General features: G+C 31.2%; 3 protein-coding genes across 14 annotated transcripts; 2 read left to right on the plus strand and 1 right to left on the minus strand.

The window, feature by feature from the left end:
• The first annotated feature begins 132 nt into the window (after positions 1–132).
• Positions 133–7,973, plus strand: LOC106661057 (ras-related protein Rab-39B). 2 transcript variants are annotated; one of them, XM_014384170.2, is made up of 3 exons: positions 133–344; positions 5,744–5,853; positions 6,284–7,973. In XM_014384170.2, the coding sequence occupies exons 1-3, from the start codon at positions 237–239 to the stop codon at positions 6,720–6,722; spliced, it is 657 nt and encodes a 218-aa protein (XP_014239656.1). In that variant the 5' UTR covers positions 133–236; the 3' UTR covers positions 6,723–7,973. The 2 variants fall into 2 exon arrangements, with proteins under 2 accessions (XP_014239656.1, XP_014239657.1); XM_014384171.1 differs by lacking the exon at positions 133–344 and adding an exon at positions 2,308–2,388.
• Positions 7,704–14,256, minus strand: LOC106661056 (RING finger protein 212B-like). Of its 7 annotated transcripts, none has more exons than XM_014384166.2 (10): positions 13,101–14,256; positions 8,915–9,051; positions 8,800–8,858; positions 8,619–8,738; positions 8,427–8,557; positions 8,295–8,373; positions 8,133–8,236; positions 7,985–8,056; positions 7,847–7,924; positions 7,704–7,788 (listed from the first exon to the last, which is right to left on the minus strand). In XM_014384166.2, exons 2-10 carry the CDS (start codon positions 9,024–9,026, stop codon positions 7,776–7,778), a joined length of 768 nt encoding a protein of 255 aa, XP_014239652.1. In that variant the 5' UTR covers positions 9,027–9,051; positions 13,101–14,256; the 3' UTR covers positions 7,704–7,775. The 7 variants fall into 7 exon arrangements, with proteins under 7 accessions (XP_014239652.1, XP_024082708.1, XP_014239655.2 ...); XM_024226940.1 differs by lacking the exon at positions 13,101–14,256 and adding an exon at positions 9,703–10,018; XM_014384169.2 differs by lacking the exon at positions 8,915–9,051.
• On the plus strand, positions 12,569–26,729 carry LOC106661054 (serine/arginine repetitive matrix protein 1). 5 transcript variants are annotated; one of them, XM_014384160.2, is made up of 20 exons: positions 12,569–12,802; positions 17,575–17,664; positions 17,746–17,871; positions 17,936–18,106; positions 18,359–18,462; positions 18,535–18,651; positions 19,336–19,410; positions 19,760–19,888; positions 23,978–24,168; positions 24,225–24,355; positions 24,425–24,702; positions 24,768–24,899; positions 24,985–25,060; positions 25,125–25,280; positions 25,340–25,428; positions 25,490–25,609; positions 25,683–25,734; positions 25,795–26,100; positions 26,178–26,282; positions 26,353–26,729. In XM_014384160.2, exons 1-20 carry the CDS (start codon positions 12,791–12,793, stop codon positions 26,365–26,367), a joined length of 2,475 nt encoding a protein of 824 aa, XP_014239646.1. In that variant the 5' UTR covers positions 12,569–12,790; the 3' UTR covers positions 26,368–26,729. The 5 variants fall into 5 exon arrangements, with proteins under 5 accessions (XP_014239646.1, XP_014239642.1, XP_014239644.1 ...); XM_014384156.2 differs by having other exon boundaries at positions 12,570–12,802; positions 26,368–26,729; XM_014384158.2 differs by having other exon boundaries at positions 12,570–12,802; positions 24,997–25,060; positions 26,368–26,729.
• Positions 26,730–27,041: the final 312 nt, after the last annotated feature.

Here is a 27,041-nt window from a genome sequence, read left to right on the forward strand (position 1 = left end):
ACAAGTGAGATGAAAATAGATGTTACTGAGATTCTGTTTGACAGTCGGGTGATAGCGTTTAGTCCCTTATCAACAGCTGGAGGCGGAAACTCCTTCTGCGGTTATCGTAACCTCCCGGTTTAATAATAAAGAATTTTTTTCGCGCAGCAACAAAATACAAGGCGCAGTTTTTTCTCACAGTTCTGTTTATATTCGTCCGATTTTGTATAAATGAGCTTAATAGCAAATGGTGTAAAATGGTAGAGCCGATATTCGATTATCAATTTAGGCTGATCCTGATTGGAAATAGCACGGTTGGAAAGAGTTCTCTTTTGAAATACTTCACCGACGGAAAATTCGCCGAGGTCTGTATATACAATTTTACTCCTAATTGCTTTATTCTTGGACCTTTCCCCACTCGTTTTGACCTCTACTTAATTTACTATAAAATTTTAACATAGACAATTTTAAACGTTGACAAACAATAACAGAATTGTTCAAAAAATAAGAATCTCCCAGTTAGTCAACATTTCCACCATAACTTCATAATTTTCCGAACAAATAAAGAACCCTGTCGTAATATAAATTGTTGTCGAGCATTCCGACCGAATCACAAATTCCAAAAAAGACTCTTACAAACATTAAACAAAACGAGTCGCATTTTCCTAAATAACAAATAGCTACTATTAAATCTAAAGTTTAAAAACATCACAACAAATTTTGTTACGTTGTGTAATTAATCCTGAAAGGTATTATCGCTGTTATAAAAATTAAACATTCTGTAATAAAAAAATGATAATTTTGGGTCAATATGCACGACTATTTCCAATATTATACATGGTCAATTATACTTAGCAATGTTAAAACCTTTTTAATTAACTTATTTTAAAGCATTTCACATTTTAGCCTTGATTTCCATTTTTGATACGTATGATTAATTTGAGCAGTTGAATGAGTCATGACTTCTTCATGAGGGTTCAACAATGAGATCCATATGCCCTATGACTCAGCATTATTAGTTGTTACATAACAAAAACATTAAAACTCGATAAATTAAAACATAAATTTGTACTGTAATAAAATAGAAACTAAGGCGCAGATCACATTCTGATATCACAACCACTTGATAACAACAATAACAAAATTGTTCATAAAGTACAGTAAATTATAGCACTATAAATTCTATAATAAAATGCCTTTTTCTTTATATGTACCATGGTTTTCGATTAGAAATGGTCATTATATTTAAATTTCCAATTTTTATAAGAGGGTTGAGAAGAAAAATTAGTGTCACAAGCGGGATTTGAACTTATGACCTTCAGTCTAATAATTACAGATAATTAATTAAATAATTGTATTTAAAAGTGTTAGAAGTTGTACTTTTCAAAAGCTTGGTCTCATTGTTTTTCAAATACTTACAAATATTTGTAAAACTCAGTTAAAACATGAATACCAGTTTTATTTGAACTAAGAATAGAAAATATTTTGACATCGACAAATTTAATGTTGTCATATAATAACAAAATTGTTCGAATGGTCATTTAGTCCACCTATCCTCACTGTTTTTGTTCTGTTCTGCCAGACTTATTTAGGTACTTCTCCAATTTCAGAGCTAGTTCTGTCAAATCGATTTATACAAATACATAAAAAGTATGAAATACTGTTTACAACAGATCCTTGCTGATTTCTTATTGACTGACCAATCCAACATAGAAAGGTCAACCAAGCTATAAGATCAAATTACAGATTTTAAAAATTTAGTCTTGATTTTGGATGTGTATGATTAATTTGAACAGTAAGGTTGGCTGTTGAATGAGTTATGGACTTTATAGGGGTTCAACAATGATCAGAAAAAAAACGCAAATTTCTTTTAATTATAACATAAATACCATGCTTTAATTAAAATGAAGGGCACAGATCGCATTTTGGCATTGATGGCCAGTTTAACATTTACAAATAACAATTCTTCCATCCTCATTTTTTCTTTTGTTTTATAATCAGCGTTGGTGTTGAATTCTTAAAAAACAAATATGTTTCTAACTCCAAATAGCCCTGAAGCAGGATGAAATCCTTAGTCCAAAAAAATAAATAAATCGCAAGATTGATGTATTTTAGGAGTTCCACATTTTTAGACCAACTCTGGTTATTCTGATGATTCAGACAAAAACACAAATCACCAGCAGAATTAATGAAATTGATTAATTTATAATTTTCTACAAAATAAGCGGATATTAATAACTTTGGCTAATATGAATCGCATTTTGATTTATACCATTTCAAAATTTGATTTCCTCAATTTTGGTTGCGTGTGATCAAGATTGACTGTTCAATGAGTCATGAGGCATGAACAATGGAAGCCATATGTTCTGTGACTCAGCATGTTGTTGTTGTTTCAGGGAAAAAATGTTTGTAAGTACCTATTCGTTTGAACTCAAATACACCTGTCGTACTATGGAAGTTCAAATATGATATCAAAATCCAACCGAGCTTCAAATTGATTAATTCTCAATCTTCGTTGCAGAATTGATGTTGAATATATGCCAAAGATAGCTTTATTGACTGGGTCCATATGATCTTTGACCCAGCATATTGATGTAGTTTAAAGAAAAGAAACATATTTATATCAAAACTCCAGTAGAGCTAGCTTAAAATGAGATAATTAAAGTAGACAGTATTAATCTCCAACTGATTGCTTCAAAATTAATCTGTAATGAAAATGAAAATCGGTAATCTTGTTCACAGTTCACAGGCAAAAAATTGATGTTTAATTCTGCACAATGGTTGTTTCATAAAAAGAAATGTATTTCGTAAATGAATTAAAACTTCAGTGTAACGATTATATTATTGGAGAACTGTCAAAATTCAACTGATTACCTCCAAATTTATCAATCAATTAATAACAGAGCCGACAAGGTTTAACTGCTGAGTGTGCTATTGTGTTTTTATTTGTAAGGTTTTAATTTTTAACTTCCATAGTTAAAATAATATCCTGAAATCTTTAGGTATTACATTGATGATGACAAGCTTCAGCACTGAGTCCAATTGTCACATGACTCAATTAATGATGTTGCTGTTTCTGACAAAGGAATTGAACATTCTCATTTTATAAATCATGTTAAATTATGAAAAATGGTGGACACGGTTAAAAAACTATCAATTCCAAATGATTACCTACAAAATTATTAAACATATTTTTACAGTTGTCTTAAAAATTAGGTTTTATAAATAAAACAATCTTAGGATTTCAATGATTTCTTGGCTAATTTACTCTAGTTTTTGCAATTATCTATTATCTAGTTGCTGACCAAACTAATTTAGATGATAAGCACAGAAAGGGAAAATGTGTTCCGTAGTGTAAACACTCTGGATATCAAGCTCATTGGCCCATCCTCAGCTGCCCTTACAAATCAATACAACCAAAATAAATAGATACTAATTAATTATTAAGTAAAAAATTAAAAGCTATTGATTAAAATTATTGACAAAAGTTATTTGTTGGGACTGTGCATAATTTTTCAATTTAAATAGATGTGACTGCACATAAACACACATACATTAATGTATATAGAGCACTTAAATGCCAATGAGCTCCAAATATCTAGAATAAATTAGATTACAGAATTAGAACTAGAAAATGTGGAACATACAATAATAAAAATTGTAAATAGTATATAAATTAATTTAATGATGTTTAAACATTTGTTTAATACTTATACTTTTTCACACATTTCAACATTTACATTTAGACCTAACTTTGATACTTAGACTTAATTATATGCAAATACAACGTTTAGTGACAACCTCATATGATGTACGACTCAGCATAACAATATTATTACAAAAAAAGTTTGTTTTATTGGTCCTAATAAATGGTTCTCGAGTGCAGTAAATTATATACAGAACAAAGGATTCCTTCCAAGGTTAATGATGCCCTCATATTTACAACAGTTTCACAATATTTCTTCTGAATTAATTACGCTAACTCGCTTTCAACACTTAAAGCCAAATGTACTTTGTCATTTACACAATTAACATCATAGATGTCGGTGAATAAAGGAAAAATTGTCAAAATAATTCACAGTCCAAATGCTGGAGATGGAAAGTACTTGAAATTTGGTTTGACCAAGAAATCAAGCAAGGACGGAAACATGAGATTGATCGGAGACAAGCTAATTTATTTATTTACATATATACCTACATACAGATCAAAGATCCTTTGACAAAGAATATAAATCACGAGGTTATAAACAATTTAAGTAGCATATAAACGAAATTGATAAAATAAGAAAAACATAACAACAACAAATATTAATAACAATTTAATTAATCCATATTTCCTTCGTGGTACCATATTAATTATTCCAATTAATTTTTTTTGTGTAAGGTTTTTGGTTGAGATGAAAAACCTTAGATAAAAAGAATAATTAATTGGATTAATAATGATAATAAACAATCAACTATTTATACTATATAATATCGTATATAATAGAACAATTATATTTTATATAATACAACTTTATTTATTTTTGTGTAATGTTTAGTGATTGTTAATTAATGTTTTTTTTAAAGATCGTGAGATGCAGTCTGGTGTGATGTAGGTTAGAAAAACATTTTCTTTATACAATGTTTCATCTTTATTGAGATCATCTTCAGGGCTGGGAATTATAAACGTTTAAATTGTACTTATAACATATGAGATTTATACAATGATGAATGAAATGAATTCCTCCATTATACACCACCTCTCATGGTTTACTGCTTGCATACATACATACATGTTTCTGTCATTCCTTGTACATTTAAGTGATAAAAACCAAATTTACTATCTTAACATCAGGTCGAAGCCAAGTTTTTAGTTAACACAATAAATCACAATTGATAATAGGTAGTACATCCAGTTCCACCACTAACATTCTGGTAAAACATTTTAAGAACAGGGGCATTTGATCCATTAAAAAAAAATTATTTGACAAAAGAGATAAATTGACTATTGTAGTCACAATTTGAATATATTGTATAGCAAGATTATGTTCTCCAGATGCTGTTCTTTCTTTTTTTATTTCTTACTTTTGCTCAGAAAACCCATGCTTTTGGTTTTGGGTGCAGTCTCAGGAAACTGAAAGATCAAATTTACCATTCTTTCGCTTTAAATTTAAGTTGTTGGGAATGAATTGTTATATTGCAGAGCTTTCCACTATTTTACAATTTGATAATATAAAATAAAAAGTTGTTTCTTTTGATCAACTTTTTATGGCCACTGTTTTGGTAATTCAACTCAAATGAAATTTATTTTAATTTTACCTTTCATAAAAGCTTTTAGCTTTCCCTCGAATTGGCCATAATGTGTATTCGTTTTGGATTAAAGAATCCCATTTTTTAAATATTATGTTAAAAGTATGAACTCCCAGACAAAATGACTTGAATTATCAATTAAAAGTATTCAAATTCTGAAAAAAAAAAAAAAATGACGAAAACTCAACAACAACAAAATGTCAATAGTTTTTAAAGATGTTTCTGATAAGACAAGAACACGTACAAACAAATTCCTGGAGTTTTATTTTTTTTTTAAATCACTGAAAAATTAAAAAAAATAATGTAAGAAAGTTAAGTATCAAAAGTTAACAAAAATTATAGATTAAAAGGCATCATGATTGACAGAGTAATGTGAATTGATCATAATTATTAAGAGGAAATCTCTAAATTAAACCCATGGCTCATTTTCAACCACACTATTATTCTAATATTTTAAATTTGTTTGTTTTAGATTTCTGATCCTACTGTCGGTGTGGACTTTTTTGCCAGACTCGTTGAAGTGAACAACGGTACAAGAATAAAATTACAATTATGGGACACAGCCGGGCAAGAAAAATTTCGGTAATTACTCTCTTATCTCCATTGCTGTCTTGTTCATTTAAGACTTAAATTATCATCACATCCTGAAAACAAAAACAATTACATAATAAAATTTCAAATTATTTATCAGGCAATACACTGCCAATTACTTTCTTTTCATAGACTGTTTATTTCATTAAAAAAGTTGTTTATTTCTATTGCAATTTTAAGCTGAAGGTATTATGTTTTCATATAATACTAAACTTTGATGACTAAACACCACACATATAATACAAAAGTTTAATTTTTATAAGTTTTAAGGGGTTCATTACTCATATTATATTTTAATAATAATTAAATTATATCTAGTATGCATTTTGAAATCTTGCATGTCGTGTGTTGTTTTCTTGGAATCATTTCAGTTTGTATTTATTGTAAATTAATTATTATTTTACTATTGTTATATTTAAAGATCCATCACCAAATCTTACTACCGCAATTCAGTGGGTGCCCTCCTTGTTTATGACATTTGCAATCGTTCGAGTTTTGAGAGCATCCCCCTTTGGATGATGGAGGCCAAGCGTCATATAGATCCCCATGAGCCCGTGTTTGCTCTGGTTGGTTGTAAATTAGATTTAGTGAAAGCAGGGATTGAGAGGGAAGTGTCAGAAGAGGAGGCTCAACGTTTTGCTCAAAAGCACGGAATTTTCTACGTTGAGACGTCGGCAAAGACAGGTCTAAATGTCGAAGAGGCGTTTAGGGCCGTGACCCAACAGGTCTACAACAGGATACAGTCTGGTGAATACAAAATCGAAGATGGCTGGGATGGGATCAAAACAGGCTATGCTCGCCCAAGCGGGATGGATTTTAATTTCATCGAAGCTGACACAGCAAAATCAACTTGTTGCTAAACTTTTTAAATGAATATCTATTTTTTATTTTTAAATATGTACTCAAATGTTGACTTTTTGTCATGTATTTACATACCCATGTTTTATCACTTTCTATTGTGAAAATTTATATTACAAATTTATAATTATGTTATCTTGCCAAGATTATATGGTACGTTAATTTATAAAATCTGACTTGATTAATCTAACATAAATTTTGGTTGACATTTCGTATATCAAAAAAATATCTTATATATATCATCACATCCCTTCTACAACTTAAAAAAATTCATTTTGTGATTCAAAAATTAAATGGGGTCTTATTTTTAGTTCTAATAACTGTACAGAAATGTACATACTTTTATTTTGTGATATTACATTAGTCGTGTATTTCTTTTTGGAAAGTTGTCTTTGATGTAAACCACAATTTTTTTTAAAGTATTTTCAGAATTGCAAAATGATTACCATTAAGAACGTAGAAGACTGATATTTAACGGCACAGTTACTCGGAATGTTTATATTTAAATAAGTAGCCGTAAAATAAAATGATCATATAATTATACTCAAATATTCAGTCATATGTAGAAAAAATTAGGTCTTAGGAAACATTAATGTCGTTAGAGCTGTAATATATATTTTTGTTTCTTTATATTTGTAAATTATTTAACAAAACAATGTCTGCCTATTTTCCTCGTTCATTTACTTTGAACATGGTATAGTCTTACCTTCTATTTATAAACATAAAATACATTTCTGTTTTATTATATCTAGCATTATTATTTTTTGTTATGAAATGTGAGAAAATAAACATGTTTGTGACAAATTTATTTTACCTATCCTTTTGTGGTATATGCACGTTGTTTAAGTTTTGTTGATCAAATATGTATTTTTAAGTTTACAAAAAAAAAGCAAAAGAGGGTATATTAATTTTTAATTTATTATTGTTAAAGATTAATGTTTTTACCTAACAAAGATATTTTTTGTTACAATTAAAAACTAAACAAAGATCAGAATAAGCATTTATTTAAATAAACAATTTCTTGGCACTGTATTCAACATCTTGAACCAAATATTTTAGAAAGGTCTCCTAAAAAAACATAAAAAAATATATTTTTAAATTTACACTGTAGCTATGTTATTAGTACCTTGATTTGTTTAACTGAGATAGCAGCTCAATTGTTTTTGAAGGTGGAGTAAACGAGTGAATTTTATTTCTAAGTGAACTGTAAAAATATAACATAGTTTATAAATTAAAGTAATGTTACTTTGCAATGCATTATTACCTATTTGAACTCAATGAATTAATTAAAGGTGTATGTGACGACTCTGAAGAGAAAGGAGAAGCATTTTTTACCCTAAAAAAATTAACAAATTTATTGACTCTTTTCAATGATAAACCTAAAATGAAAAATTATATTTGTATTTATTCGCCTTGAATTTCCAAACATGCTTCCCATATTCATCGATGAATATGGAGTAGCTTGAGACCTTGCGAAGTTTTGGCTCATTGTATTCAATGCCTCATCAGGTGAATCCTTAAAAATCATCTTTCTATATCATTTTTGTTTAAATAATTTGTTTTGACAGACTTACATGGAAACTTGTTTGTTGAAATGGAGATTTATAAGACGTAGAAGGATGGAAGGATTTGCTAGCATACCAACCTAATTTTCTGTCAAGGAAATAAAACAGAATTATCCAAATAATTATCATTTGATTTTATACCTATTCAACTCCTCGATGTGATTTTCCAAAGAAAAACATTTTTGTACCAGAGATGCGTTCTTTTTTTCTAGACTGTAGTATTTCATCTCTAGATCTTTAAATATAGGTTTGGCCCTCGAATATTTTTGTGCCTGAGTTTAAATAGTTATGGTTATGATGACATGGTTTAAATAAATCGTTCACAACACATACATTAATTTTGTAATAAGACATGAGCTTGAAGCGTTGTGTATTTTGATAATCTAACACCTTCAAAAATGTAGAAGCTTTTTCGTTTGCATCAGAAAATAATTCTTTTATTTCATTAGGCATCTAGAACTCACATTTCAATAGAAAGAGGAATTTTTCATCATAACAGAATTTTTCTACAAACCTCTGAATTGCATAGAATCACTTTACATGGAGTTGCGCATCTCCTACACATGGGCTGTTCTATTAAAAACAGAAAGTTCAATCTTCTCATGAAATTAGGTTTTTTTAACAACTACCTTTGTTAAAACACTGTTCACAGATTACATGGCAGCAATTTGTAACGAAAAATTTGCGATTACTCTCTTGAGATGGTCTTGTGAAGCACGAAGTACAGAAAACCCAAAACATTTTGAATCTTCCCAATTATTGGAAGCTTAATGTAAGAAATACAGACTGATTCTGATTATTATTTTAAAAAATAGGACTACTACAAATTATAGAAAAATAAGACAATTTACAAATACAAAATTTAAATTTTCATTTCTTATGAAAACATGGCTTTCAATTTCAATTTATTAGTATGCTTAGTAAACAGGAAAATTTTGTTTGGTCCGATATAGCGGTGGGATGTTGTGGGCCTCAGCTTTAATACTCTTTTTAGGAGGTTGATGATGTCATATCATGATAAAACTTTTATACATCATCAACCTCCTAAACACAGTATTTTGTTTGGTTTTAAATATTTTAAAAATTATCCATATTAAAAAATATTTATGAGAGAACTAATACAGAATTAAAAACAAATGGATGATCTAGCTTTTAGTCTACCTATGAATATCTTGCTAATGTATTTGTATAATTGAATATATCTTAATGTAAATTATACCAGCCTTAATATTATAATTGTATATAAAAAATATGGGATAAGTCAAATTAAAAAACACTGTTCCTTCGTCAAGCTTTTGAGAAATATATTCCCTGCACCAGGACTTTGAAACTATTAATGATTTACTCAATTAACAAATGCAAACGACAAACATTAATTTATCAGTTTAGCTTAGTAATATTGCCAATGTAGAATTACCTGTGGTAGACCTCATTCACTCTAATAATCTAAACTGAAACATTTATTATGGTTGAAGAGGTTGGTTGAACTTTTAATATTGTAAGTAGATGTTTATTTTTGTTAACTGTGTAAATAATTATAAATAGCTTCAAAGTCCTGATGAAGGGGATATATTCCTCAAAATCTTGATGAAGGAAGTTAGTGCTTTTATTATTTTCTGAAGTTGGGATGATCAGTCAGGTGTAAAATAAAATAAAAACTTTTAAGTTTGTTGACATGCCATTAGCTTTAGACTTATTGAGATTTTCAGTCAAGTTTACAAAATTATACTAGAATGTTGAGACATGTTTTGCCAGAACTCCATTGTATTATTTTTAGAAACTTAATACAGATGTAGTACTAATTATCAATATAATATTATAATTAGTTAAATAAAGGATTGGTGGACTGCAGACTAGACTACTATGATATTCCAATGCATGTCTAAATTGGTATTATTGAAAACCAACACTACACATGCTGGACCGGTACTGGGTCATTTATTAGGTTTGTCTTCACTTGCAGGTTCAGCATGAGTCCTCTGACGCGCAGACCAACACAACAGTAAGGCCTGGTTCACATGGAGTCGATCGGTATCAATAGGATGGAGGTAATGCAAGGACAGACCCCGTCATTCAGACAGAAAGACTGGAAGGCGACCAGAATGAGTGATTTTTAGTCGATTGGGATGCTCGGTCCTGTGATAATCTTTCTGTATGATGTTGGTTCACACTGTTCATTTTGTATCGAGTAGATCGCTCCATCCAACTCTTGTCATTTACATTTCATACGCCTCTGTTACTTTTAAGAAATGGATTTAAGTGGAATTTTTTATAATGACATGAATTTTAATTCAAATATATCCCACATAATAATTGCAGGACTTGTTTTAATCTTTCCGTAGTTCTTTATAAAGAAGGGCACAGCTGCCTCTTGTGTCAAGTTCCCTATTAATTGTATGAACCCGCATTGCTCTATTTGTACTAGTTTTTCGCCTAATTGTAGGTTGTAGCTACCAGAGAGCCTCAGCTTCTAACGCGTCCAATATAAAAATATGGCAGAATCAATATCTGGACATTTAAACCGATTGGGAGAGGGTCAAGAAGAGAGGAGATGATTGAATCTAGCCTCCAGGAGAGTTGCCTGGATACTCTTTATATCTAATCCTTCGCTCCTACCTTACAGGGCAATTCTTTCAAGTTTGCCAAGGGTCGGACTATTCCAATAACTGTCCTGTAAGCGTAGGAGTGCTGCAGGGTAGTGTGCTCGGACCACTCCTGTAACAGCTTGTGACACCCCAACTACACCCTCTATCCTCCTTATATCCTTTGCAAATCACACAACTGTGCTTTCCTCTGATCCCTCACCTCGGAAGAGCACGGACACATGTCCATCGAATAGCCGAATGGAGCAAACTTTGGAGGCTAAAAATTTATGAAAACAACGCACCCCTGTTACATTTACCCTCAGAAGCAAAACCCTTCACACAATATTCCTCAACAACACTATAATCCCTAAAATAAACTGTGCATCTACCTTGGGTTCTATCTTGACACAACCGTAACCTGGAACCAACACATACAAATAAAAAGATAGGGATTGAAAAGACACTTATGACTTTTCTATAGATGGAAATCTAACATGACGACAAAAAAAAAAACTGACACTACAAAACGTTGCTGAAACTGATCTGGTCATACAGAATAGAACTGTGGGGCACCTCTAAACCTACTAATATACAACGAATTCAATCATTCCACTCCAATGTCCTCAGAATCATAATCAATGCTCCCTACTATATCTCCGATACCACCCTCCACAATGACCTTAAAATACCCTTTGTTAATAAATTAATCCCCATCAAATTTTCCACATCCCATGAAAAATTATCCTCACAACTATCATTAGCTCGATTCATGTCCAACCCATCGACCCATGTATAACCCAGTAAGGCGATTGAAGCGGAGATGGCCTGGGACCTCCTTATAAATAGTTCATAAATAATATTCAGAAAGTTGGGAGAGCAACAACGGTAGCTGGCTCCTCTTCAAATATATGCAAATGATAAATATTGTATCTCATATAATGTTTACATGTTTATATTTGTACAGATGGTAAAAAAATAATATATTTGTATCTCATATGCGACTTTCATACCAATCTTCCCCTTGTGAAAAAGACCTAAGTATGCAGTGAAGAATCTAATATTAATATTGGTAATAAGTATTCTTCACTTTACCAAAAGATACAATCTTGTAAATAAGATGTCTGTAATGCCAGGACTTATTAATTTTTTTATTTTTAATTGAAAGTGGTCTGTGTGTTAAACTATACTACCTGAAGAGTAAAATTGTATGTTTTATTTTTATAAATTGGGAAAGCAGTTGAATTACAACTCTTTCTCATGTAGAAAACAATTGAAAATCTGACAACAAAGCTACCTGGATCCCAGCTGTGGCCGTTACGGTTTGAAATATTGAACCTTACCAACAGCCTAGAGTGAAATCTTTTTGGTCAAGTTTCACACGGGAAATATTTATAAAATGGTAAGTATTAGTGATTCGGCATTATTTTTTATTTTATTTGATAAAAGTCAGTGGAATAGAGTGGTATCGAAATTCAAATTGAATTTCCCACCGTTTCGGCCGCCTCGACCGATCGAAGCCTGAGAAAGTCGGCGAGCTTTTTAAAGCTTTTTTGTTTAATTATTTTCGAAAAAAAGAAAAGGAAAAAAATTAACAGAGTGGAAACGGGCCGATTTTAAATATTTTCCGACTGTACAACTTGACAATTTTCACCGGTCAGCTATCCGCTATACAGCCGACATGGGTCCGCACCGTCGCACCACTCCTACTCCGCAGTTGTTTATGGCATTCGCATTCCTACATTGGGGAGGAAGTTGTTGAAAAGCCGCTTTTTATTCATCTGGCCGGCCTTTCCACTTTTTACCATTAAAAACGATGGTTTTTTAGCCTTTTTGGCAGTTTTAACGCCTTATCGCCAGTTTTTAGCAGCGGGTTCGTGTTGTTGAATTGTCCACCGCTCTGTTTTTCCCGACTCAGCAAAGATGATGTACACGGTAAGTGGCCACTTTCGCATCTTCTCTAAACCTGTTTTTTTTAAATCTATTTGAAGTCAAATTCTAAATTTTCTTATAAAGAAAACTTTATTTAAACTGTTAAATAAATAAACTAAGATAAACAAAAAAGTCTGCCCGGAATGTGCTAGTGTTCCTTCAAGTGTTAAGGTTATATTCCATAACTGTTGAAATTATTTTTTTTATTTAAAACGTTTCCACATTGGCTTAATTAATAATGCACGAATTTCATATTGCACGTTTAAAATAATACTTTTTATACATTTAACAACATATTTACCACGAGGCTTAAACGAATCCGTTCGATCTGGAGTCCAAAATCCATAAAAAACCATAAAGAAACCACTAGAAAATTGGCACGCTGTTAAGGTTTCGAAGGCAGGATGGAAAAGCATTTGATTTTAGGCGTATCTAAATAGCGCTGCAACGCTCATATTAAATTAACCAAAACTTTATTAAAGTTGGATAATCAAAACTTTGACCGTAATTTAAACGTCTTCTGGTCCTGATCCGCCTTTTCTTGCTTTTAATTTCAATTATATTTAAGCTTGATTTAGAAAATCCAAAGGCATAATAATAATGTGCATACAGTAGGGCCACATAATCCAAACAATTGGAGAAAGTGGTTGTTTGGATTATTGAATCATTCGGATTACCTATAGATTTTAATTAATACAGCAATTATATATTGCACATTTTATTGATCCATAATTATAATTAGTACGTACAAACATACATAACATATTGTAACTGCAAGTGTCCAAATGCTGATCAAAAGCTCTTATGCGTGTCAGCAACATGATATCGTCACTGTTCTTTACGTCTTTCTCAGCTCTACTAATGTCTGTGTTTTTTTTTTAAGAGAGCTTTTAACAGCTTTCAGCAGCAGATATTGGAAGGAGAAATTTATCATCGACTTCTTCCACTTCTGTTTCTCATTAGTAGTAGCATGCTAGATTTCTATCAGTTTAAATTACTTGATTGTTTTTTCTTCATCACAACCACTCGTTGTTGAACCTCGTTAGTCGTGTTATCTTAGGCCAGCTGAATGGCAGGTGGGCTAAGGATAATTAATTTTCGTTGATGGAGGGGTATCATTAACAGCAACCAACTTCGGACGAACGAGGGGGCGACCAGGTTGGTGGGTCATGGATTTGGACCAAACCTTTGTAGGTAATTCTACATTCCAAAATATCAGACATGAATATGCCGTTTCTTGTAAATAGACCCTGGGTTTTATCCAAAATAGTTTTTGAGAGTTGACATTTTCGGTTTTTTAATATTTGTATTTTGCCTTTCAACTTGCTCAAATTAACCGTCTTCTTTTAAATGATCTGTTTGATATAAAAATCCTTTTGGCTGTTTTTGAGCTGTTTCAATTATTGGAAATAATTATTGGAAAAATTTTAGGGGTAGAATATGTAGGGGTCTGTAGTGGTGCTAAAACAAAATTTCATATTAGTTTCATAAAAACAAGACTAGTTTACTTGAAAAATGTAGTTTGTAGAAATTGTTTGGTTCTAAACTTTTTTTTCAATCTGCATAAAAAATACTGTAAAATTACATGTTCACATAGTAGATTTGAGCAGTAGTAGAAAGACAACATAAAAATGTTTAAAAAATGAAAATTTTCAACTAAAAAAAAAGTGAAACCCAGGACCTATTCCCAAGAAGTGGTGTATATATACCCAATATTTTGGAGTGAAATGCTACATACATATGTGTCTAATTATGTCATTCCAGATTAATGTTCACAATGATTGGTGAATAATTAAGATTAAAAATAAACGATTGAAATAAGCAAAACATGCATGACCATTCTTGATTATATCGGTATATAAAAACTAGTATACAAAATGAATATGAAGACAGAACAAACAAACTCAAAACAAGCAAAACAAACGTTATAACTTATTTTTAGACAATTTACATTAATTATGAATTGATGCTGTTATAGCAGTACCTGAGCTTCATTATACCCAAACAGGGCATACAGTTGTCCTACACTTTTTTTATTTTCACTATTCCACACCTCATGTAAACAGTGCTTAACATCGGTGTTCCACAGACCGCCATGTTATAACTTAAAAAAAGTTTGCCCCAAATCCGTGACCCACCAACCGTCGTCTTCTTATAAAATTTTTCCAAGATATTGAATCAAACATGATGAGACAGATGTCCAAAAATTTGCTAAGTTGAAAAAGAAATCTTTCAAATTAATTTTCTTTAAAGCTGCCACCAGATCACCTCTGCTTTGTTTGTCCACAAAAATGTAATAGCACAATCTTCTTAGTGTGGAATTTGTGTATATTCTTCAAAATGGCATATTCATTCATTTAAAATGACCAACCTACAGGTTTTTCAACTATGCAGACCTCAACAGGGAAACTCAAATATTTTATTCTGTTGTTTAATAGTTTCAAATCATTTTAGTCTGCCTATTCTTCTGTGTTAATCTGTCAGATGTCACTACTCTTAAGGGTCAGAATGAGAAGCTATAATACATCTTGTCAGATTAAAACAGCAAGGATAACCAGAATGAAATGATCAGCACTACATTTTTTTCACTGTACCCACTTCAAAAGTTAAACTCTTATATAATATTTTATTCCCATGTTTGGTAGCTTCCGATTGATTTGGTCTGACTATCCTCACTGTTGTTTTAAGCTGGTTTCCATTGCGTGAAAAATCACTCTTGCAATTAAATGTGAGGATCCTCAAGGCACACCAACTGCTGCATCAGCGTTTGCTATCGTGGCAGTGCTTTTTATCTTTGCCCCATTTTGATATCCATTTCCATCCTTCATCTCTTGTTCTTGTTATAATGAATTTTATCTTTAGCATCCCACAAAAATTGGTAGTTTTGAGATCAGGCTTAGGAAATGTTCTAGAATCTTCATTAGGAAAATGTTATTCATTTGACCACCTATATAACTGAACCTATTTTTCATCAGAAGTGATGATTTTATTCCAATATGGATCCATTTTTAGACAGGAAACTAAGGAAGAGGATGTAGATAAAAGAACAGGCTTGTTGTGAGAGTCAAGCTTTTTTCCTTTTGCTACAAAAGGAACCAGGTGGTCATCATCAGATTGGTTTAGGAAGCTATCTCTGAATGGGTTTGGCATGGATCCAATTAAATCTCAGTTGGAATTTATTGATTCCTGAACAGGCCCCAGTCTCAAGTATTACATAACCATTACAAAATTTTAAAAATCAAAATCGTACTCTGAACAAATCGTAGCATCATCATATCAAACCCCATCAATATTTTGTTTTCTTTAATTTTATTTGTATGGAAGATATAAAAAAAAGCTAGGTCGATTGGTTTATAGTTCAAAGTTTCTTAAAATTAAGATGAGCAGTGCTACTAACACCTGATGGGAAGGAACTTTAAGGATAGCCTGTTTCATGTCATATCAGAAAATATATTTAAAGAATTTGATTTAATGGTTTAATTTTTTAAAGAAATTTTATGGATAAAATTAACACTGTAAGTACTTTCTAAATTTTCAAGTCATTTTGAGAGAAAAAGCTCTCATTTTCAACACTTGTCTGTTCTAAGTCCATTTTCATTTTCTTGTAAGTAGATTGCAATTCTTGTTAGTCTTTGAAAAAGTGAAGACCTGGTTTAGATTCGTTACTTAGAAAGTTAGATCAAAAATCAAAGCTATCAAATAATCGGTTATTCTTTTTCTACTTTGGAATCCTCTGAAAAAAAAAAAAAAAATCACATTTTAATTACTAAGGGGCATCTGTTTGTCTCAATCGCAAGTCTATCATAATAACTTTCATACTGAAGATAAACTCGTTAAATTTCTAATCATGAAGCAATACAGTTTTGTGTGTATGATGTATACAGATTTAATAATTCACTAACAAAAATTGGAGTGATTTTTCATATTGCTTAGAATTTATATGTTAATATTATGTGGTTGTGCGTCGGTGGCCACAATGGGTGACATGTGGCGCTAAAGCAGCCAGCAGGTAAAGGTGCTGAGTTTGAATTCAGTTCCCCTGCATTCACCGGCCACCCCGGAGTTTATGTAATCTCATCTGTTGTAAACCCCTTAAAAAAAAATATATATATATATATATGTGGCATATCATATCTACTAAAAAGTTCAGCAAAATTCATCAAAACCTTAATTGTATCCTCCCTTATCACAATTTCTTTATTTTTTGTTTGGTTGTCCCTGCGTTTATTTATAATAATCCATATGTGTATTTAGTAGTCTATATTCTATAGTCTATATATTAATTATTTAAATTAATTGTACTTATTATTCTAAGGACTTGGTTGAGATGAAAAAGCTAGTGTCACGAGCGGGATTCGAACCTATGACCTTTCAGCCCAGTACACCGCTGCTCTAACCGTGACTTCTTGAAGTCATGATAGTTCAAGTGGTTAGAACAGTGGCATATTGAGCCGAAGGTCATTGGTTCGAATTCCGCTCGTGCACTACTAGCTTTTTCATCAAAATCAAGACCTTAGATAAAAAGTATAATTAATTTATTTATAATCTTTTAGGCTGTTAAAATATTAGATTTAGGTTATCCATTTTGAATTTAACCTGAAAAAACAGGTCAAAACCTTTCATTTGATATACCTCTCATATTACCACATCACCATTTCTTCCACTTCCTTTTTCAGGCAAAACTTTTGTGTTATAATTTTTTTTTTAAATTTTTATAATTTGAAAAAAAAATTTCATACAACCTTTTAAACGAAAGTAATGGGAAATGTTTGTAGGGTACAACTGCAGAACAGGACAATAGGTTCAGCGACAAAGAGAAGAAGCTGTTGAAAGTAATGAAGTTTGGTGACAGCTTGGCGAAGAGGGTACTGTTGTCTATAACTTACTTACTATTTCTTAATAGTATGAGGAAATTGATTTAAAATTGTGTTTTTTATGTATTGTAGGTTGATATGTCCAAAGTTAAATTGGACACTATCAAACCATGGATATCCAAAAAAATTACCGAAGTCCTCGGGATGGAGGACGATGTCGTTGTTGAGTTTGTTTTCAATCAGCTTGAAGATGAGAAGGTAAAATGACACAAGCCAAATCACCGTTGGGTTTCGTTACTCAAAGTTCTGTTTTCTCTGTTAGTTCCCAGATCCAAAGAAGATGCAGATCAATTTGACAGGATTTTTAAATGGGAAGAATGCTAGGGTTTTTATGAATGATCTTTGGGAATTACTTTTATCAGCTCAGGAATCATCGACAGGCATACCAGACGTACTTATGGAAATGAAGAAAGAGGAGATTAAAAAAAGAATGGTAAATAAAAGCTTTTGCACAAACGTTTTGCAGGGCTCTTCTGGCTCTTACTTTATGTTATTATTTTACTTTAGATTTTTTTTTTTTTTTTATAAAATAATTATTGAGATGTTAATGATGAGGTATCAAATGAAAGGTTCAACATAGCATTAAAATAAATAAATAAAAAGGGAAGCTCTTATACAATTTTAGATAAATTTTACTTATTGTAAATAACACTTTATGTACAATACAACTTAAATTAATTTTCAGGAGGAGCAAGAAAGAATGCACGAGATATCGAAGAAGTTGGAGAAAAGAGAACGAGATGATAAAGACAGGAGGAGGGAAAGAAGTCGCGACAGAGATAGGGACAGGTTAATTGTTAATTTTTCCTCCTAACTTTTCATATTTATTTGGCCAATAAATAATGGTTGAATTTTTTGCAGGAAGAGGAGTCGTTCCAGAGACAGGAGGGACAAGGAAAGAGATCGTGACAGGGATAGACGAGACAGGGAGAAAGATAGGTCCAAAAGCAAACGATCTTCCACTAGATCACCTTCAAGGTAGTTATTTTTAAAAACTTTTTTAAAAAATAGTTTAACATTTGGATGGATGTACACATCCATTTTGAGCTATTAATCTGATAAAAGGTTGATAGAAGAAGAAAAGGTTCACATTCGTCTTAATAATATTCTTATTTCTAGAGAAATTGTACTGGCTTAACAGTATAAAAGGTACACTCCTCATCAAAAGTACAGCAACATTTAAATATTTATTTTCGTACCATAATTCTAACAAATTTTTTAAATTGCATCTCTAATTAATTATTACTCTTAATGTGTTTTTTCCTGAAACTCAAGTGTGGATAATTAAAATGCATGAAGTGAGTACAGACTCTCTAAAAAACAAGATGTAGATGTAAGTTTTTATTTTAAAACTAATATGAAAAGGTAGAGGAGAAATTTTCTACTCACTCATAAACAAGGAAAAAATTTCAATAGTTTAAATATAAAAATTTGCATATAAAAAGTTAAAAGTGCACCAACTAGCATGAAGGTGTTCTAAAGTATTTTTCAAGGTTAAACTGTTCTATAACGTTGAATACCCGTCTCCAATTGTCTCATGAATAATCTAATAATCTTGATACCTTAAGGTGGATTTGTTCGATTTCATCATGTTCAGCCTAATTTATCTTCAGTGCAGTGATTATTATATTTATTTTTTTACATAATTCCAATTTCATTCAGGTCTGAACATGCAAGGAAAGAATCTGACACTGCTGTTGATAATGGAAAAACGTCGACAGTTGAAACACAGAGCAAGTTAGTCTTGATTTTCAGCTTAATTTTAATTTTTATATCAACAATGATTTTTTGTTTAATTTTATATAAAACTTAAATACTTTGTAAAATATTATTTTTGAAGCACTGTTTTATTATTACAACTTTGAACTAAACTGTACTGGATGTTTTATCTTCTAAATATAAAAAAAATCCATCCTCAATCATTAGACACAACTGCCCTTAAAACATTTACAACTTAACTTTTGTTTTATATATATTAATTATTATTACTTTTATTTATTTATTTTTTAATTTGTTATTATTATTTTTATAAATAAACTTTCTACTGATTCATTGTTACAAATGGTTTTAATTTTCCATGTTCCAGGAATCTTTCAAATGTTCAAGCCAAATTGGTGAGTATGGCTGGCGGGGATGACAAGAAGGGTTCCAGTTCTCCTCGCTCCCGGTCGTCGAGATCTTCCCGTTCCCGTTCTCACAGCAAGACACGCCAAAGGTGACCTTTTAATTCTTTACCGTGAAAGGTAAGACCCAATCATTTTATATTCTGTAAATAAACAGAATAAATAAGTTTTTCCTCTCTTAAGTCAACATTCATAGTACATTGAATGGGTTTTATCTTTTTTCATTTATTAATTTATTTTTTTTAGAAATCTTACATTATGTTTGTGGACGTATGTAAATTACTTTGCAATTATTGTAAATTAGGTGGATGATACAGGTTTGTATAATTTTTTATTTATTTATTTTTTAATTGGAATTTTTAGCCTTCTGGTTAGTGTTGCCTATTGCCCCAACATATAGAAAATAACTGTTGAAGCGTTACATTATCTTTTTTAAATGCATTTTAATCCATTCTGGCTTGGAAAATTTATGACTCAGCTCGTAGGACCCCTTACCCCCTGCGGTCTTGGGTTCGATTACCACCATCACCCCTTGAATTTATTTCACATCCCTCCCCTTCTCCCAAAAGTTAATTAATAATTGTGACACATATACAAATGTACTTTACTCTGGCTCCAGAAATTGTACCCAAAATGTAAAAAACTTTCTAAAACTAGTGAAACATCTAAAGTACCTAAAAAAATTGAAAAATGTGTTATAACTGGTTTTTAGATTAACTTTTTTAGATTTCTTTAGCCATAAAAAAATTATATACTAAAAAAGTCTTAATTTATCACATAGTCAAAATAGACGAATAGAAGGTAACACAATTAAAAACAATCACAACTCCTAATGATATTTTTATATCATAAAATAGTGAATTTATATTTTTTTATTTTGTATCACATGAAAATTTCTGCTTTGCAGAATTTTCAGTACCTCATCAAAATACCTATAGTTTATTCGTGATTCCTCCTGTGTGCCCCCCCCCCCTACAAGTGGATTCTTTGATTGCATATTTCTGGTGGCATATCACGGTATTGAATATTAAAAAAAAAAGTCTGATTGCGAGTATTTGTATCCTAGGGTTTGTTTCGGCAGCGGCAGCATAGGATTTACACTATTTACTGTAAGTATCGTGGAGACTGACAAATAGAAATAGGGAGAAATCATTCAGTTTCAGTATATTTCTCACTTCTGTCCATGTGCAACCACGAAAAGATTTTTTTTATTGAATAGAATTAGAAATTTTATCTGTTGTTAATTTTAACTTATTGATAGGAAACTAGGTTAACTGTCAAAAATTAACTGCAATCCATGAGAGTCAAATCACTTGTTAATAACAAAGTTTTTTTAATTATATTTTTGGGCATTTAATGATATTGTATACAACAAAAACTGGAGAAAATAAGGCAGCTGATAGAAAAATGCTATCGTGAAAGGCCTAGTGGTTGAAAATGGAAATTTGAAAGGTTTGCAACATGTATGGAATGCTTGCTTGGGCAGTCTTATATTGATTAACAAAAGTAAAGAAAATTTAATGTAGAATTATATTAAAATAAGTACAGGGACACAATTTATCCAAAAAGTTATATATTAAAATATACAGAAAAACTTTAAGCATGAAAAACAGATATTTACACAAATATAATATATACTACAAAAAAATTACTAAATTTTAGGAAATAGTAGGAGTAATGTTTACAAATAATGGATAATTTATTTATTTTACATTGTAATTTAGAAGGAAATTGCAGACTGAGATGCAGTACAATAAATTTTCTCTGTCAACATGTCAGAAAACCATATCACTCCACAAACATCCAGCTGTGCTGAGATATTTTGAGTTTCTCTGCGTGTTTCATGTTATTTGTGGCAAAAGCTTGACTTTGATAATCAACAACGGTTGAAGTATGATCAGAAGACATTTTTTCTAATAAAATTTCTGTTTTTGAATGGACAAACCACTTACGAATGGTGATTTCTCCTAAATCGTCATAAGACCGGATTCCCATGCATTTGTACTTTTTTTTTTACTGCTAACTCCGATTGCTATGCAAACCAAGACGAAATTTGAATCGTGGAAAAGATGTTCTTTTGGCATTAATCTTATTTTGCACGTTTTTAAAGTTGCATTTTTTCCAATTTTTTTGAACTTTGATTTTTGCTTATGCCTTAAACAATGTGAAAATTAATAATTTTTATGGGTTAAAAATGTTTAATAAGGCGTTTTAGAATGCACTTTACAGTTGAAGTTTTCAACTTAAGATGCTTATATTTTCCGAGAAATTGTTTTATGTACAATATTGACTGATCCACTCGATTCCATCACTTGCATATTTCTCACAAATGTAATTGAATTATTAGGATGTTCGAGGAAAGAAATTAGAGAAAAAAGAAACACCAAGAGGAAAGAAAAAATCAAATTATTAAGAGTTGACATGCATTTTTAAAACTTCTCACTTAAATTGTACATATATACAACATCGTAAAAGTATGAAAAAATGGAAGAATGTAATACATATATAAAATAAATAATATAAATCCAAAGTGACCAGTGCTGAGAACACATTGACAAAACACCGACTGTCAATCATATGAGAGAAAATTAGAATAAGAAACTAGGCTGCAAGGACGTAAACTATACTTGGAAATTTAGAGGAATATTACAAGGAAAAAGTTTGAATTATAAGAGAAGTGGCTCCATTTCAATTTATACATTGTTCTCTCTCTTCCCATGTTGCAAAAAACTTTCGAATTACCGAGTGTATAAAAATGCACAGAATTTTTCCATCAAGAAATTCAAATTATCAAGTTTTGAATTAACAAGAGCTGAATTTTAATAAGCAAAAGGTTAATTCTACAATAAGTAAGAATTTTATAATTTATTTTAAAGTATGGTTCCTTTACACATTATTATTATTTTTGTCATTTGGGTTTTTTAAATTATTTGTCTTTCTTCATTATTTAACATTCTCCAAAGTTGGTAAGTCTGTATGTAATAATACTACTTGAACAGTTTGTCTTAAAAACTCGTAATAGATAAACCAAGGGCAATAGTGTCCACTTTGTAGGAAAGGTGTCATTTACAGCAGTATTGCTGACAGAAGTTGTAATTCAATTGGTTATTAGATAGATGTTTACAGGTGTTGCAGGATCTCTTCTTTTTTTAAATAGGTGCACTCTGGAAATGGAAGTGAACTTACTAGGAAAATTGATTGTTATAAAAAAGGTTTTTCATTTAAAAAATTAATTAATTAACCAAACTGTTTAAAATAACTCACCTTAGGAAGAAGATGTCACTTTGTGTAAATTATTTTAAAACTTTATTCATGATTAAGTAATGAGTGTTTTGAAGAAAATTAATTCCACCGGGAGTCAGGTAAAGTTGATTAAAATTATATTTATATTTCAAAAACAAGAAAATTAAATACTTTTTATAATTAGAATTTTACTTATTTAGTATGTCGATCTAAATAATTGTTGCTAAAATTTATATTGGAATTTACTATACCTTATTTTGTGCAGTTTGGTCAAGTTTTTAATGCTGCAGGATGATTCGAGACCCCCTTCGTGGACCTTCCTACACTGCTTCAGTCATTGCAGTTTTGGTTCGAGTCTAATGTGAACTCCAGTGCAGTCAGTGCGTCCAGATTGAAACGACTGGTGAGTTATCGTCTATTCATCGGTTGAACTTCGGCTACCTTCGTCAAACTTCAAGAACTTCTAGAACATCTCGTCGATACGTTGCTGTTTAAATGGCTGTATAAAGCCATTTTCATCAGCGAGCAGTACAGCATTAACCATCAGATCGTGTTTCCTGTCAAGAAGGCCAGCTAGAAAAGTCAAGATCTTCGCAAGTGCTCCGAGATGTCCCTCCTCGAAAGCCGAGATCTTCATTTTAGGCCACTCTTCATAACTGGTTATATGTCTTAACAATTGCATTATTTTTCAGTATTTACATTTAGAATATTATTCTAATTTTTTTTTAGCTTCAATAATTGCAATTAATTTTATATATAACCACAAACATGTTGTTTTTTCTCTGCTCTTATTGATTTTAACATATTTTAAATAAGTAATTTTTTTTACATTAATTAAAGAACAGGTTCTTTTTAAGCCTGAATTTTGTAAAAGAGATTTACATTTTTATGATGTTAAATTTTGAAAATTGTCATTGATTTTTAATGCATTTTTTCAGATCACCTAATAAAAATGGTGGGACAGGAGATCATAAGAGGTCCTCGTCTGAATCTTCAACCTCATCTAGAGAAAGGAAAAGTAAATCAAAAGAGGCCAATCACAAATCATCTCGTTCCAGGTCTAGATCAAGATCTAAAAATGTGAACGATAAGAATCCAAGATCAAGTAGTTCAGATTCTCATGCTTCAGGTACTAAATTTAACAAATTTATTTTATACAAGAAATAATTAATTATTTGTTAATAGACAAAAGTGTGAAGAAGAACGACTTTGAAATAAGGAAGAAGGAAGATAGTGTTCAGAAAAAAAGACAGTATCGAAGTAATAAAGAAGATTCATCGGGCAGTGATAGCGATGATGGCAAAAGAGGAAAAAAAGTAAATAATTGATTTAGTTTCTTTTATGAAACAAATAAAACTTTTGTTAATGTTTATAAATTTACTCAGGATTCTGAAAGGAACCGTACAAGATCGCCGAGGGCAAAATCAGCTGAAAGAAGGAGAAGGTCATTATCTAGGAGGCGTTCTGGTTCAAGGAGGAGGTCTAGGTCTCGGGGAAGATCGGGTTCTAGAAGACGCTCAGGTTCTAGGCGGCGTTCAAGCTCAAGAAGACGTTCCAGATCAAGAAGGCGTTCTAGATCACCGAGACGTAGGTCAAGGTCAAGGGGTCGTCGTTCTCCACCACCGCGTTCGCGAAGATCAAGATCCAGAGATAGACCGATCAGGTTAGTCGCATAGTTTTAATATATTTTTCAATTATTTTATGTGGTTACAATATTGTATTTTTTAGGTATCGACCATCCCGTAGATCAATTGAACGTGAGAGAGAAAAGGAACGAGAAAGAGATAGACGAGAACGTGAGAGAATCGCAGCAGCAAGGAGAAGAGCAGCTATCAGTAGAAGATCACCTCCTAGGAGAAGGTATGTTATTGGAAACTTATTTATTTAAAATTTAATATTTTTAAAAATTTCCTTTAGCTCTTTCTCATTGTTGTTTTTAATTAAGTTGGTATTCTAGGGATTCGAGAAGAAGATCAGTCAGTAGAAGAAGGAGCAAATCACGTACTCGATCAAGATCACATGTAAATATTTTATTATATTCATCATCGTTTTATTGATTAACAAAAACAATTAAAAATTGTCTAGGAACGAAGGAGAGATGAAAGAAAGGAAAGGGAGAAATTGAGACGGGATAGATCAAAGAGCCGGGACAGAGGACGTGAAAGAAGACGAGATTCTGCCAGCTCAAGCAGTCCTTCTCCTGACAGAAACACGTCTCTCGTAGAAAATAATGAAAAGAAGGTAAAAAATAAAATTTCATATTTATTTTAAAATTACTATAACTACTTTGGTTTTCCTAGGTTCAACGGTCATTGTCACGTACACCTTCTCCTTTCAAGAAGGAGCCTGAAAAGGTTCCAACTAAAAAAGAACGTTCAAAACGAGAGCCGTAAGTTCATATTTTCATTACATGTTTTTAATCATTGTATAAACTTGATGTGTTTTTTTAGGTCCTCATCTGAAGAAGAAAGAAGTTCACCTGAAGTATCTAAGGAAAGAACAAGGAGTTCGCCAGCCCAAGCTCCCAAACCAAAAGATCGTAAACGAAGAGAATCCAACAGCATTGATAGGTATAATCAAACACACACAAAAAAATTAAATTTATAAAAATGTTTTCTTATTCTTAAATTGATTTTGTTACAGAATGAAAGAAGTTCCTCAGAAAAAAGAAGAACCTGTGCACAAAAAGCCAGAGGTAATAAAAAAATTAATTCCTAGTATAAATTTAATTTAATTTTTATTTTTCAATTTTTAGCCTACTACAAAGAAAGTGGTAGAAAAACAGGATGATTCAGAAGAGTCAGACAGGCACGAAAGGTCCAAAAAGAAAAAGAAAGAAAAGAAGGTAGAAAGTTCGGATTCTGAAGAGGAAGAGAGAAAATCTAAAAAGAAGAAAAAGAAAAAGGAAGAATCTTCTTCAGAAGATGAAGATGACGAAGAAGAAATTGAAGTTAAAAAGAAAAAGAGGAAAAAGGAGGACTCGTCATCCCCAGATGAAGCGGTCATGAAAAAGAAAAAGAAAAAGAGGAAGGCCAAACCTGCTACGTCCTCCGAGTCTGAGGTATTGCAATGATACAATATGAAAGTAACAATCGTTTTGTCTTCGTAGCTTAATGTTTTTTTTCTTCTTTCAAATAGGATAGCGAAGTAGAGAAGAAGAAAAAGAAGGAGAAGAGGCACAAAAAACACAAGAAGCATAAGAAACATAAGAAGTCAAAGAAGAGGAAAGTGGAAGAGAGTGCTGTAAGTGTGACATGCTGCTGACAATTTCACATTTCCAAATAATGTTCTTGTATTATTTTTTGTTTTAAAGAAATTGATATTGTAGGATTCAGATGATGGCTCAGAAACCGAGGAATTTGAAAAGAAGCTTAGGGAGAAAGCTCTTAAATCTATGAAGAAATTGAGAGATCAAAGCTCTGACAGAAGCGACAGTTAAACGGACCGATTTGATTGGCATACTAGTCGAATATCGTCTTATATATTTCAAGTTCTTAGCAGGAAAAACATAATCTTGTAAAACAGAGATAGTCCAATCTCCATGTCAGACCTTCTAAAATTTCATAATGATTTTTTAAAATAGGTCAACAGGCATTTTAGGTAATAAGTGAAAAATTGATAGGATTATATTTTTTTCTGTGATTTCAAGTTTTTTTAACTTTTTTTTTTTTTTGTAAATTACATTTTCAACTTTTGTTTTTAAATTTTACTTAACATTTTTGTGTTTATACCTACAAAAAAGTAGTAATGTTTGTTTAGATATTTTTTTCTATAAACCCAACTTGTATTCCTATTTTTATTTTATTTTAATGGTTTGATCTCGGCCAATTTAAATTTGTATATTTACAGGCACAATAAAATACATTTTCCTATTAAGTCTATTAATAATTTTCCTAATACATATTGTTGAGTATAGTATCGGCCTTCATGATAAATATTGAAATAAAAAGATCAGGGATAAAGCTATGTAGAGGAAAAATGTTAAATACAGCCGAAAGCTCA

The sequence above is a fragment of the Cimex lectularius genome, unplaced genomic scaffold (genome assembly GCF_000648675.2).
Source record: "Cimex lectularius strain Harlan isolate CLEC.00 unplaced genomic scaffold, Clec_2.1 scaffold194, whole genome shotgun sequence".
NCBI classification, from domain to species: Eukaryota; Metazoa; Arthropoda; class Insecta; order Hemiptera; family Cimicidae; genus Cimex; species Cimex lectularius.

Bases quoted from the DNA above. Each gene is read 5' to 3' on its own strand.
- LOC106661057 (XM_014384170.2), top strand. From the start codon at position 237: ATGGTAGAGCCGATATTCGATTATCAATTTAGGCTGATCCTGATTGGA. The intron at 345-5,743 runs GTCTGTATATAC...TGTTTGTTTTAG, and splicing joins CCGACGGAAAATTCGCCGAG to ATTTCTGATCCTACTGTCGG. The intron at 5,854-6,283 runs GTAATTACTCTC...TTATATTTAAAG, and splicing joins GCCGGGCAAGAAAAATTTCG to ATCCATCACCAAATCTTACT.
- LOC106661054 (XM_014384156.2), top strand. The intron at 19,889-23,977 runs GTGACCTTTTAA...GCATTTTTTCAG, and splicing joins CACAGCAAGACACGCCAAAG to ATCACCTAATAAAAATGGTG. The intron at 25,735-25,794 runs GTAATAAAAAAA...TTCAATTTTTAG, and splicing joins CTGTGCACAAAAAGCCAGAG to CCTACTACAAAGAAAGTGGT.
- LOC106661056 (XM_014384169.2), bottom strand. From the start codon at position 13,215: ATGCTTTTCCATCCTGCCTTCGAAACCTTAACAGCGTGCCAATTTTCT. The intron at 8,739-8,799 runs GTTTGTAGAAAA...TGTGAGTTCTAG, and splicing joins TGATTCTATGCAATTCAGAG to ATGCCTAATGAAATAAAAGA. The intron at 8,237-8,294 runs GTAAGTCTGTCA...ATGATTTTTAAG, and splicing joins TTCAACAAACAAGTTTCCAT to GATTCACCTGATGAGGCATT.